The sequence below is a fragment of the Eptatretus burgeri genome, chromosome 10, assembly GCF_056783735.1.
Source record: "Eptatretus burgeri isolate ZD-2024b chromosome 10, Ebu_testis_v1, whole genome shotgun sequence".
Lineage (NCBI taxonomy): Eukaryota > Metazoa > Chordata > Myxini > Myxiniformes > Myxinidae > Eptatretus > Eptatretus burgeri.
This window is the reverse complement of record NC_140970.1, coordinates 73,156,794-73,169,346: the sequence shown is the minus strand read 5'-3', so window position 1 is coordinate 73,169,346 and position 12,553 is coordinate 73,156,794. Positions and strand designations below refer to the sequence as shown.

General features: G+C 37.8%; 1 protein-coding gene across 7 annotated transcripts in view; it reads right to left on the bottom strand.

Moving 5' to 3' along the window:
- LOC147018866 (microsomal triglyceride transfer protein large subunit-like) overlaps positions 1-12,553 on the bottom strand; it is a 121,336-nt gene that overhangs the window by 60,179 nt on the left and 48,604 nt on the right. For all 7 annotated transcript variants that reach the window (XM_085898968.1, XM_085898975.1, XM_085898971.1 and 4 more), the window contains 3 exons: positions 7,794-7,944; positions 6,747-6,904; positions 3,927-4,101 (listed from right to left, as the gene is read on the bottom strand). In XM_085898968.1, coding sequence (XP_085755094.1) covers positions 3,927-4,101; positions 6,747-6,904; positions 7,794-7,944 — 484 coding nt within the window. The remainder of the gene's footprint in view (positions 1-3,926; positions 4,102-6,746; positions 6,905-7,793; positions 7,945-12,553) is intronic.

Here is a 12,553-nt window from a genome sequence, read left to right as displayed (position 1 = left end):
ACACACACACACACACAAAACCCGATGAAGAGGAATTGAAGCAAGACAGGAGAGGAGTTGAGGCTACGATCTCTCTGTACCTTTGTATAATTGATTTCCCGAATGCGCCACCAATACGTTTGGGGGGGTGCTCTGTGGTGCGGTACACCCCTGACAGCTGGCACGTCGTCTCTTGCTTCGGGCAGCTCACGTCGAGACCGTGGGTGTGAAGGAGGGGCTTGAGTTGGGAGGGTGGAGTTAGAGTGAGTGGACGGAGTGGTAGGCGGGACCAGGTGGGTGGGTGGAGTCAGCGTCTTGTGGGCGAGCAAGAGGAGGCGGAGTCCTGGTGATGACAACAGTAGGCGGAGTCGAAGTTCAGCTTGAGCGGGAGGTGAGGCAGGGCAGAGAGCGAGAGAATGGCTCCGCTCGGACCTTTATAGGCCCCGCAGCGAGGGGCAGGGCCACCCCGTAGCATTGTGTCATCACCCGAATTGGGCGCTCTGATTGGCCCCTGGTGTATATATATATATATATATATATATATATATATATATATATATATATATATATATATATATATATATATATATATATATGCAATATATATCTGCAATAGTATTTCTCCATTTCTCAACATCTTAAGACATATTGTTGATTCATTCTTAATGTGTTTTATGACTGAACTGTTGATGTGAACTGATTCAAAGTCTGTGTCACCACCAGACAGAAAAATAAAACAAGTATTTAAGTCACCAGTAAGGCTAATCACCCAGGCTTGATCCACTTATCCACTGACCAACTGTGAGGTAAGAGTTAAATTTTTTCCACATAGGAGTCTCATCACTTGATTACGCTCAACTATGCAGTATGGCACTAATCATAAAATTGGAAATTAACTTTTCTTTTCTCAATATGTTCAATGAATATAACTAAAATTAGGAACACAATTTAAATATACTAGCAGAGTAACTGCCCAATGGGTGATCTTGTTTCAAGCGTGCAACACGTTCTTCTGACACGTACCTTTATTTAGGCGGTGTTTAGGCAACAGACCATTGCCTTGATTATATATATATATATATATATATATATATATATATATATATATATATATATATATATATATATATATATATATATATATATATATATATATATATATATATATATATATATATATGGCGCCGCGAGGAGGAGTGATGTAAGGGACACATCAGCCATTTTGGAGTTAATGCCATATAGCACTATTTTAACCCTTTCCCTATCATCCGAGCCTATCATCATCATATCATTAAAAAATGTCGCTTACATCACTCCTCCTCGCGGGGCCTCATTATATATATATATATATATATATATATATATATATATATATATATATATATATATATATATATATATATATATATATATATATATATATATATATATATATATATATGTCGAAGATGGTGTAAATGTAACAATGGTCTTTACTGTGCCTTTAATTGTGGATTTTGTTTCTTTCGGGGCTGGCTATAAAGTGAAATCGGTGACGTTAATCAAATGCAGTTTTTCATCGTTTCAAATTTTAACTTTTGATTCACTTTTTCAGTTTTTGAAATTTGGTCTTTTTTTCACTTTAAAATTTCAAGAAAGGATTTCATTAAACATGGAAGTGTTACATGGTTTACAACAGGGGCACCCCCCTGGTGGTTCTCTATGACAACACATCTATCAATCATCCTGAACAGCTTTTCAGTTTTAATCTATCATGAGGCATTTTCACCCTCACTTTGCTGACAGATTTATTCAAAAGACAAACATTCTGGTCTATTCACTTTATAATTTGCCTGAGATCATATCTTCCATCCGCGTGGAAGTCGGCTAACATAACCTTCATCAACCATCCTTGCTGCTTATACATAGAGCGAGCAAAAGTCACTTCAGCTTTGCTGCGAAGCTCAGTGTTGGATGCTTTGGCCTGAACCTCCACTTAAAATGAATATAATTAAACATTCGCACAAAGTGAGTGAGTGAGTAATGCAGAAGAACAGTCGAAACAGACACCTATCAACAAAGTCAATTCGGATTGGCGGAAAGGAACCATCATGAATAATGATTAGGCGGAGTATAATGATTATCATTATTCATGATGGTTCATTTCCGCCTACTCATTATTCATGATATGGTTCCACCAATCAGGTAATCCTGTCCTTTCTTTCTCTCACCCAATCAACGTTGAGGACATTACATTGTAACTGTATAAATGAGAGTTTGGTGCTTCTTCTTCATCTGCTTGCGGGTTTTATCCTGAAGAGTGCAAGGCGAAAAGCTTTGATAATGTTTATTTATTGAAATGCATATTTATTTAAGCAAAGCATTTAACTTCACTTTTTCTACTGCTCGAATTACGTGAACAAAAGATTAATGAATGTGCAGAAAGTGTAATTTCATTGGATGCAACACAGTGCTCTTGAACCTGAAATTGCAAGTCATGACAATATCATCCACAGGGATCCTCTTTTCGGCAATTACAGATGCAGTTTTCTTTTTACTGTTTTGTGCAATCTGCTTTCATGACAAAATATTCATATAAATATACTCGTAGTTGCCGCAATATATGAAGAGTCGGTAGTTACTGAAAATAAAGAGGTGTGTAGACAGCACACACGGACGTGGTACAAATGACTCTCCGTGGGGTGTGTGCATGTCTGCATGCTTCGTTACATGTGTGGGGTGCGCAGGTTTCACAGGTGCGCGATCTGAACTCGAACTCACACTCGGGCCCGTGGTGCGTGGTGCTGTGGAGGAGGTAATGCGGCCATCTCCTGAACCAAGTGCTTCTGCGCGTGGAGAGCAGACATGCTGCAGCGCTGAAGTTATGTGGGGAGCAGACGTGCTGCAGCATCAAAGCCATGTGGGACGTGCCACGATGTGATGTGTATGTGGGGAATCCGTGCATGTGTGCAAGTGAAAGGATGGTTATATCACCGGTGCACGTGCACAGTTAGCATGGACTGTGAGGAGGTTGGAGCAATGAGTATGGGTGGAGGGCATGCATGCAGGCAGAACTTTGCCAGGTAGATAGCATGGGTTTTAATTTTTAAATGCTCTCGCCCAATTTTACATAGAGCATGGTGGTTAAAAACAAAATGTTGCTGTTTGGGTGTGTTTTATCACCCCGGTAACACCCTGGTGTGCTGCCTTCCCTCCCCCTCCCCTTACGCTTCCTTCCCTTGCCCTTACCCTGTCTCCCTTGCCCTTATACTGCCGCCCCTCCCCTTACGCTGCCTTCCCCTCCCATCACACTGCCTTCCCCTGCCCCTCACACTGCCTCCCTCCCCCTCTCATGCTGCTTTTCCCTTCCCCTCTTGCTGCCCTCCCTTCCTCTCCCCTCATGCTGTCCTCCTCCCAAACTCCCCCCACCACTATACAACTCTCCGGAGGTCAAGGAGAGGAAGGGGTGTCAAAGAATGTGCGAATTGGACATATGAAAGGTTGTTGTTTTTGTGTGTGTGTTTTTTTTGCAGTCGGAACTGCTGCTCGAATCAATTCCGCAATTTTTCTCAGTTCAAGAGATTCTCAAGCTTATCGTATGTGTGGAAATTAAATAAAGGCATGAACACTGGTGCAGCTTTTTTGACGATTGAAGGAAAATGTCCTTCCTTCTCTTCCCCTTCGCTCATGCTTACCTCCTTCCAAAGCCCCTCCACCCCTCACGGACATCTTTGAGAAGTTTTCGGGTGTTGTTTTGTATGACCGTTTGAACGTGCTGTTTTAACGTTCCCAATTTCATTCATTCCTGTACTAATGCCAGTATAAAGGGACCATTCCCCCCACCCTCCCCAGTTTCCCTCAAGCCTCCCTATCAAACGCAATGATTACTGCTGTATTCTAAATAAAGTACTGTGCTAAAAAGCAGCAAGTGGCACAGCCTTATGGGAATTCTAAACAAAGTTCCATACCATAAGTTGCTCCACAGCCTTACGGGAAGGAAGTGGTGCAAGAGCAGTTGCATACAGAAAGCGTTCCAGCAATTCTGAATCAGTATCAGCTTTGCCTTCAAAATCCAAAAACTTCAGCAAAGCTTTTAAAGCTGCTGGAGATTGGGTCGCAACGACTGCATCCACAATTTGAGGCCTGCAACAACAAAACATTTACAAATCATATATATATATATATATATATATATATATATATATATATATATATATATATATATATATATATATATATATATATATATATATATATCGAAACAAAAAGGGATTAAAATACGTTGAATAGTAATTGATCTGCATGAATAAAAGAGAAGCTGACGTTTTTGGGCTTTACCCATCGTCGGAGCCAAAGAGAAAATAAATGGGGCAGAGGTTGTTAAAGTAAGACCTGCAAATGACACCATCACTGACGTGCTGGGAACGGGGAACGCTGAATGGACAGAGGTGTACACTTCCTGTGTGACATATTGCTCAGAGTGAAATGTCATGAGTGATGTGTTGTTGGAGGTGAGGAAAGGAAGAGGAAGAAGAAGCAAAAGAAGAGGGGGAGAGAAAGAAAGAGGGAGGGGGAAAAAGGGTAGATGGAGTGATGGAAGACGATGAAGGGACAAATTGGGTGGAGATGGGGGGGATGTGGGGTTGGAATGGGTTATGGAGTTTGAGAGGCATAGAGGGGGCACACGGGAGGAAAATGGAGAATGAGAGAGAAGAAGAGGAAGTAGAAGATGAGGAATGATGAAGGAAATGGACTGAAAAAGTGAAATAAGAGAGGGAGTGAAGGATGAGCCTGAATAGGCATGGTGACGAACAGAAATGATTTTTTTCATAAAAGCCATTTGGGACTGATTTTCCAAGTTTATGGATGAAATACTGAATGTTGAGTTTCTGGGAGTCATTGCTTACATGGTGGAGTATCAAACCACAAACAGACATATGATGAATAGCTTGCCTTGCTTGGTTAAAGTGATGAGAAATCAGTTGACGGATATCATCATTATTGGTTCTGACATCGCAAAGGTGGTCTCTAAAGCAGTGTCCAAGCCGTCGTCCGGTTTCACTGATGTAAAGTTTGTTCCAAAGTGAACATACAATGCAATAAATTATATTGGAGGTCATACAGGCAAAACTAGAAGGGTACTCGGTAGAGTGCATACCTTCGTCCCATAATGCCTCATCCACGAGAACATATCGGGCCCAATACATTTTTGAAATACCATGCCATACAGTACTCCGTCGTTTTTTGTCCTATCTCACAATGATGAAGAATCACTTTTAAAATTCTAGTAGTCAGATCCAGATCCGGTTCTTCTCCAAAATCCAATCAATTTGTCGTGGTCACACACCCAACCTGTCCACGAAGTTTCATCCTAATCCGTTCATAACTTTTTGAGATATTGTGCTATATATTGGTTTAGCCCTATCTCTCAATAGTGAAGAATCACTTAAAAAATCATCAGATCCGGATCCAGATCCAGATCTTCAACAAAATTGAATCATTTCTTCCTTGTCACACGCCCAACGTGTCCACCAAGTTTCGTTTGAATCCGTCCACAACTTTTTGAGATATCCTGCACACAAACAGACAGAAAGAGGAGAAAACATCACCTTCACCTTTGGTGGTGGAAGTAATATTCCTTGCTATTGATGGTGTGCTTTGGTCCTGGTATGATGTCATGGTGTTGATGAAGTCACAAGTATTGTAACGACTGCGCAGGCATTTGAATGCTCCAGGTGAGAGATTAGAAAGTAACGTGCCTTCAACCAGAAAATTTCACAAAGTTTTGTCTTCTTGGAATAAAAACAGAGGTGATTGAGAGAAGATGGAAGTAGTTTCTGTGTCATCCTGTGAGATTTTAAAGTTTCTTTGTGTAATTATTTTAACTGCAAGACACCAAAGGGTATCACTTTGGTGTATCATCTCACCAAAGTGATACATTTTACATTCGTTCTTATTTTATCAGACACTTTATAACAAATAAATTTAAACAAGAAGAGATAAGCTTCAAAGTTATTCGTTCATTTTACTTTCGTGGTACTCTCATTATTTTGGTATTAATAAAAGGAATTTTAGGCATAGTGTAAATGGTTAAGTGGTGAGAACACTACTGTGATATACCAGAGGTTATGAATTCAAATCCCAATGAAGTATTAAGAATTTGAAATCTCACCTTCTAGAAACTGAGCTGGTCCTCAGAAAATCCAATGTCCCTCTTGCAATGTTGGTAAAATACAGATGGTTAACTAATGACCTTCAGGAAGTCAGTAATCTGAATGCTTTGTTTGGTCTGGTCTCCATGTGACATGAGTCCATACTCTATGGTTGACTTATATGGCTGCTGTCAAAGCAACTTGGAATGGGCACCAATATACTGGCAATAAAAATTTCACCAAACCCACAATCCCTGAATCAATTTTAAAAAAATTAATAAGGCATTTCATAATTTCATCAATTCAACCAACAACTGTATTTGACTTGCACTTACATTTTTATTTGCAATTCCAAAACATCCCCCATTCTTCCTCATCCCCCTCACACACACACACACCACACCACCTTTACTACCAAGCTAATATGTAAGCAAAGCAAGTGCCAACACAGCGGTGTTGATGACATCAGCACTATATAACAGTTGCCAGTTGACACTCTTCTAAAATTAAAAAATTGCAGCTGTAAGCCAGCCAAATCACATATCTATCTCATGGGATACATGAAAAAAACATGGGGACACCTTAGCACATGATCTATTGTGGAATGGAGTTGGAACAAGAGGAATGGTGCCTTACAGTGTGCCTGAAGGTTCCTTGCGGAGCAAGGTAAGAATACGAGAGGCACTGGTGCTCCGGAGCACTTGGCTCAGCTGCAGAAAGGCTCGTGTTGCACTGACTGAGGCCACATGCTCTGGAACCAACAGCTTATTGGCTGCTTTCATAGCTTCTTTTGGCTGTACATACACAAACACTTCTTAAAAACATAAAAAATGAGTACCAGCTTACTTGAAACAGGGGGCATTGCACTACATCAGCGGCACAGCCGCACTCCCAGCAATGATGCAACCAGCACCCACAGGCAGCATACGAAATAATAACTCAAGAAAATAAACTTATTTTATGTTCTTAATCACTTTTTTATTCATGACAATAAATAGCACAAAAACAATGCACAAACATGTTAATTAAAGGTACAGTTTGGACAGATTTTAAAGTTGAAGTCGCTAACCCTATTTTCCCCATTACCCCTGTCGATTGGTGGTTCACGGGAATGGATATAAGTTTGTGGATTTGCGGTTCATGGGAATTTTCAAGAATGTAACCAACATGAACAGAAAGGCCTTCCTGTATATACCTGAACACTGCCTGGAGTATCATATTCTATGAACTCTCGAGTTTCAGATGTATGTGTTAGAGAGAATGACTTACATTGCCATTCGGTGTTGTAGCTGGGAAGGACTACTAGCCCAAAATAAAACAAATTATAATCTGATATGCCCAAGCCACATTTTTAAACAAACCAGGATAAAAAGGGAGTGTTTTCACAACTGAGCTCTCATGTAGTCCAAAATTACAATTTGGAAAATAATTCGACTTTTGTTGGTGTAATGTCTGGACTCTGGAATGTTAGCTGCAATTCAGCAAAGTTAAACAAAAGGCAAATTTCAAAAAGTAATAATAACCCAAATCTTCCTTGACTTTGACGGTCATTTTTTATTTTGAAATCACTGTGCAAAAGTGATTTTAAAAAGAAATGCAAACATTTTGTAATGGTCCAATGTGGTGTGTGAATAATTTGGATCACAGCACTAAAACGATGTTACAAAAGATCATCACAATCACCTTAACACAGTTGAGGCAGATCCCAGGTAAAGTGGCTGCAGCTAGAGGCTTCCAGACATGGTCAGAGACCGAAGCATTGAGGGCTTCCTCCAGGCTAGCCCAAGCACCAGTGAATACTCCTGTATTTGTGCTTTGTAGCTGCACTTCCTGCCTGCAGAGAGATGTTGCATTTACAACACACCCAAAGCATGCTGGCATACTCTGTGATGCCAAACTCTGCGATGCAATACCATGCTTTTTGCCTCATTTTAATCCGAAGCATGCAATGAATTTTACTGCAGTGGCTGCGATGGAACTTACGTACACAGACATGTACACAGATTAGTACTGCTCGCACATCATGCATGGAAATGGAAAGCGGGAATGAACGGAAGGAAGGTGGCAGTACAGCTATCAATGGTGCAGCTCAGTAGAAGCTATAAAAAACTCAGGATCACATTGGGAGAATGATCGATTCAAAGAGAAGCGATAAAAACTCAATATCGACGTTGGGAAAATGATCAATTCAAAGAGAAGCTATAAATACTCAGTATCGACATTGGGAAAATGATTGATTCAATGAGAAGCTAATAAACTCAACATCGACATTGGGAAAATGATTGATTGAAACAGAAGCGAATAAACTCATTATCGACATTGGGAAAATGATCGATTCGAAGAGAAGCTATAAAAACTCAATATCGACATTTGGAAAATGATTGATTCAAAGAGAAGCTACAAAAACTCAATATGGACATTGGGAAAATGATCGATTCAAAGAGAAGCTATAAAAATTAAATATCGACATTGGGAAAATGATTGGTTCAAAGAGAAGCAGTAAAAATTCAATATTGGCAATGGGAAAATGATCGATTCAAAGAGAAGCTATAAAAACTCAATATCAACATTGGGAAAATGATCGATTCAAAGAAAAGCTACAAAAACTCAATATTGACATTTGGATAATGATTGATTCAAAGAGAAGTGATAAAAACTCAATATCGACATTGAGAAAATGATTGATTCAAAGAGAAGCGAATAAACTCTCGACATTGGGAAAATGATTGATTCAAAGAGAAGTGACAAAAACTCAATATCGACATTGGGAAAATGATCAATTCAAAGAGAAGCGAATAAACTCAATATTGACATTGGGAAAATGATTGATTCAAAGAGAAACAGTAAAAATTCAATATTGGCAATGGGAAAATGATCGATTCAAAGAGAAGCTACAAAAACTCAATATCGACATTTGGAAAATGATCGATTCAAAGAGAAGCTACAAAAACTCAATATGGACATTGGGAAAATGATCGATTCAAAGAGAAGCTAAAAACTCAATATCGACATTGGGAAAATGATCGATTCAAAGAGAAACTACAAAAACTCAATATCGACATGAGAAAAATGATAGATTTAAATAGAAGCTATAAAAACTCAATATCGACATTGGGAAAATGATCGATTCAAAGAGAAGTTAAAAACTCAATATTGACATTGGGAAAATGATCGATTCAAAGAGATACTACAAAAAGTCAATATCGACATGAGAAAAATGATAGATTTAAATAGAAGCTATAAAAACTCAATATCGACATTGGGAAAATGATCGATTCAAAGAGAAGTTAAAAACTCAATATTGACATTGGGAAAATGATCGATTCAAAGAGATACTACAAAAAGTCAATATCGACATGAGAAAAATGATAGATTTAAATAGAAGCTATAAAAACTCAATATCGACATTGGGAAAATGATTGATTCAAAGAGAAGCGAAAAAACTCAATATCGACATTGGGAAAATGATTGATTCAAAGAGAAGCGAAAAAACTCAATATCGACATTGGGAAAATGATTGATTCAAAGAGAAGCTATAAAAACTCAATATCGGCATTTTGAAAATGATCGATTCAAAGAGAAGCTATAAAAACTCAATATCGTCATTGGGAAAATGATTGATTCAAAGAGAAGCTAATAAACTCAATATCGACATTGGGAAAATGATTGATTCAAAGAGAAACAGTAAAAATTCAATATTGGCAATGGGAAAATGATCGATTCAAAGAGAAGCTACAAAAACTCAATATCGACATTTGGAAAATGATCGATTCAATGAGAAGCTATAAAAACTCAATATCGACATTGGGAAAATGATCGCTTCAAAGAGAAGCTATAAAAACTCAATATCGACATTGGGAAAATGATTGATTGAAACAGAAGCGAATAAACTCATTATCGACATTGGGAAAATGATCGATTCGAAGAGAAGCTATAAAAACTCAATATGGACATTGGGAAAATGATCAATTCAAAGAGAAGCTATAAAAATTAAATATCGACATTGGGAAAATGATCGATTCAAAGAGAAGTTAAAAACTCAATATTGACATTGGGAAAATGATCGATTCAAAGAGATACTACAAAAAGTCAATATCAACATGAGAAAAATGATAGATTTAAATAGAAGCTATAAAAACTCAATATCGACATTGGGAAAATGATTGATTCAAAGAGAAGCGAAAAAACTCAATATCGACATTGGGAAAATGATCGATTCAAAGAGAAGCTATAAAAACTCAATATCGGCATTTTGAAAATGATCGATTCAAAGAGAAGCTATAAAAACTCAATATCGACATTGGGAAAATGATCGATTCAAAGAGAAGCTTAAAAACTCGATATCGACATTTGGAAAATGACTGATTCAAAGAGAAGCTAAAAAACTCAATATCGACATTGGGAAAATGATCGATTCAAAGAGAAACTACAAAAACTCAATATCGACATGAGAAAAATGATAGATTTAAATAGAAGCTATAAAAACTCAATATCGACATTGGGAAAATGATCGATTCAAAGAGAAGTTAAAAACTCAATATTGACATTGGGAAAATGATCGATTCAAAGAGATACTACAAAAAGTCAATATCGACATGAGAAAAATGATAGATTTAAATAGAAGCTATAAAAACTCAATATCGACATTGGGAAAATGATTGATTCAAAGAGAAGCGAAAAAACTCAATATCGACATTGGGAAAATGATCGATTCAAAGAGAAGCTATAAAAACTCAATATCGGCATTGGGAAAATGATTGATTCAAAGAGAAGCGAATAAACTCAATATCGACATTGGGAAAATGATCGATTCAAAGAGAAGCTATAAAAACTCAATATCGACATTGGGAAAATGATCAATTCAAAGAGAAGCGAATAAACTCAATATTGACATTGGGAAAATGATTGATTCAAAGAGAAGCTAATAAACTCAATATCGACATTGGGAAAATGATTGATTCAAAGAGAAACAGTAAAAATTCAATATTGGCAATGGGAAAATGATCGATTCAAAGAGAAGCTACAAAAACTCAATATCGACATTTGGAAAATGATCGATTCAAAGAGAAGCTACAAAAACTCAATATGGACATTGGGAAAATGATCGATTCAAAGAGAAGCTAAAAACTCAATATCGACATAGGGAAAATGATCGATTCAAAGAGAAACTACAAAAACTCAATATCGACATGAGAAAAATGATAGATTTAAATAGAAGCTATAAAAACTCAATATCGACATTGGGAAAATGATCGATTCAAAGAGAAGTTAAAAACTCAATATTGACATTGGGAAAATGATCGATTCAAAGAGATACTACAAAAAGTCAATATCGACATGAGAAAAATGATAGATTTAAATAGAAGCTATAAAAACTCAATATCGACATTGGGAAAATGATTGATTCAAAGAGAAGCAAAAAAACTCAATATCGACATTGGGAAAATGATCGATTCAAAGAGAAGCTATAAAAACTCAATATCGGCATTTTGAAAATGATCGATTCAAAGAGAAGCTATAAAAACTCAATATCGTCATTGGGAAAATGATTGATTCAAAGAGAAGCTAATAAACTCAATATCGACATTGGGAAAATGATTGATTCAAAGAGAAACAGTAAAAATTCAATATTGGCAATGGGAAAATGATCGATTCAAAGAGAAGCTACAAAAACTCAATATCGACATTTGGAAAATGATCGATTCAAAGAGAAGCTATAAAAACTCAATATCGACATTGGGAAAATGATTGATTGAAACAGAAGCGAATAAACTCATTATCGACATTGGGAAAATGATCGATTCGAAGAGAAGCTATAAAAATTCAATATCGACATTTGGAAAATGATTGATTCAATGAGAAGCTACAAAAACTCAATATGGACATTGGGAAAATGATCAATTCAAAGAGAAGCTATAAAAATTAAATATCGACATTGGGAAAATGATTGATTCAAAGAGAAGCTTTTTTTTGAAAAAAAGAGAAACTCCACCCTCTGCCGTACCATCTGTCATCCCTCAGACCGGCAAGCAGCAGCTTCTTCGCTCACTGCAGATCTGGATAAAATCACAAACTGGTCCAACACGTGGAACATGTCTTTCAATCCACACAAATCTCACACTCTCACTATGTCTCTTCGAAAGGACCGTTTACAAAACCCCCCCATCCACTTTCTCAACAATCCTCTGGAAGAAGTCTTTTCTTTCAAGCTTCTGGGTCTCACTATCTGCCATGACCTTTCCTGGGAAAGTCACATTTCCAACCTTGCCTCAAAAGCCAGTCGCCGACTGGGAATCCTCCGTCGTGCTAAGTCCTTCCTCGGCCCTCTTGAGCTCCTGACTACTTACAAAGCTTTTGTCCGTAGCCTGATGGAGTACTGCTCTCCCCTCTGGGCTGGTGCTCCTGCCTCCCACCTTTCTCGACTTCACGCTGTCGAAACCAGG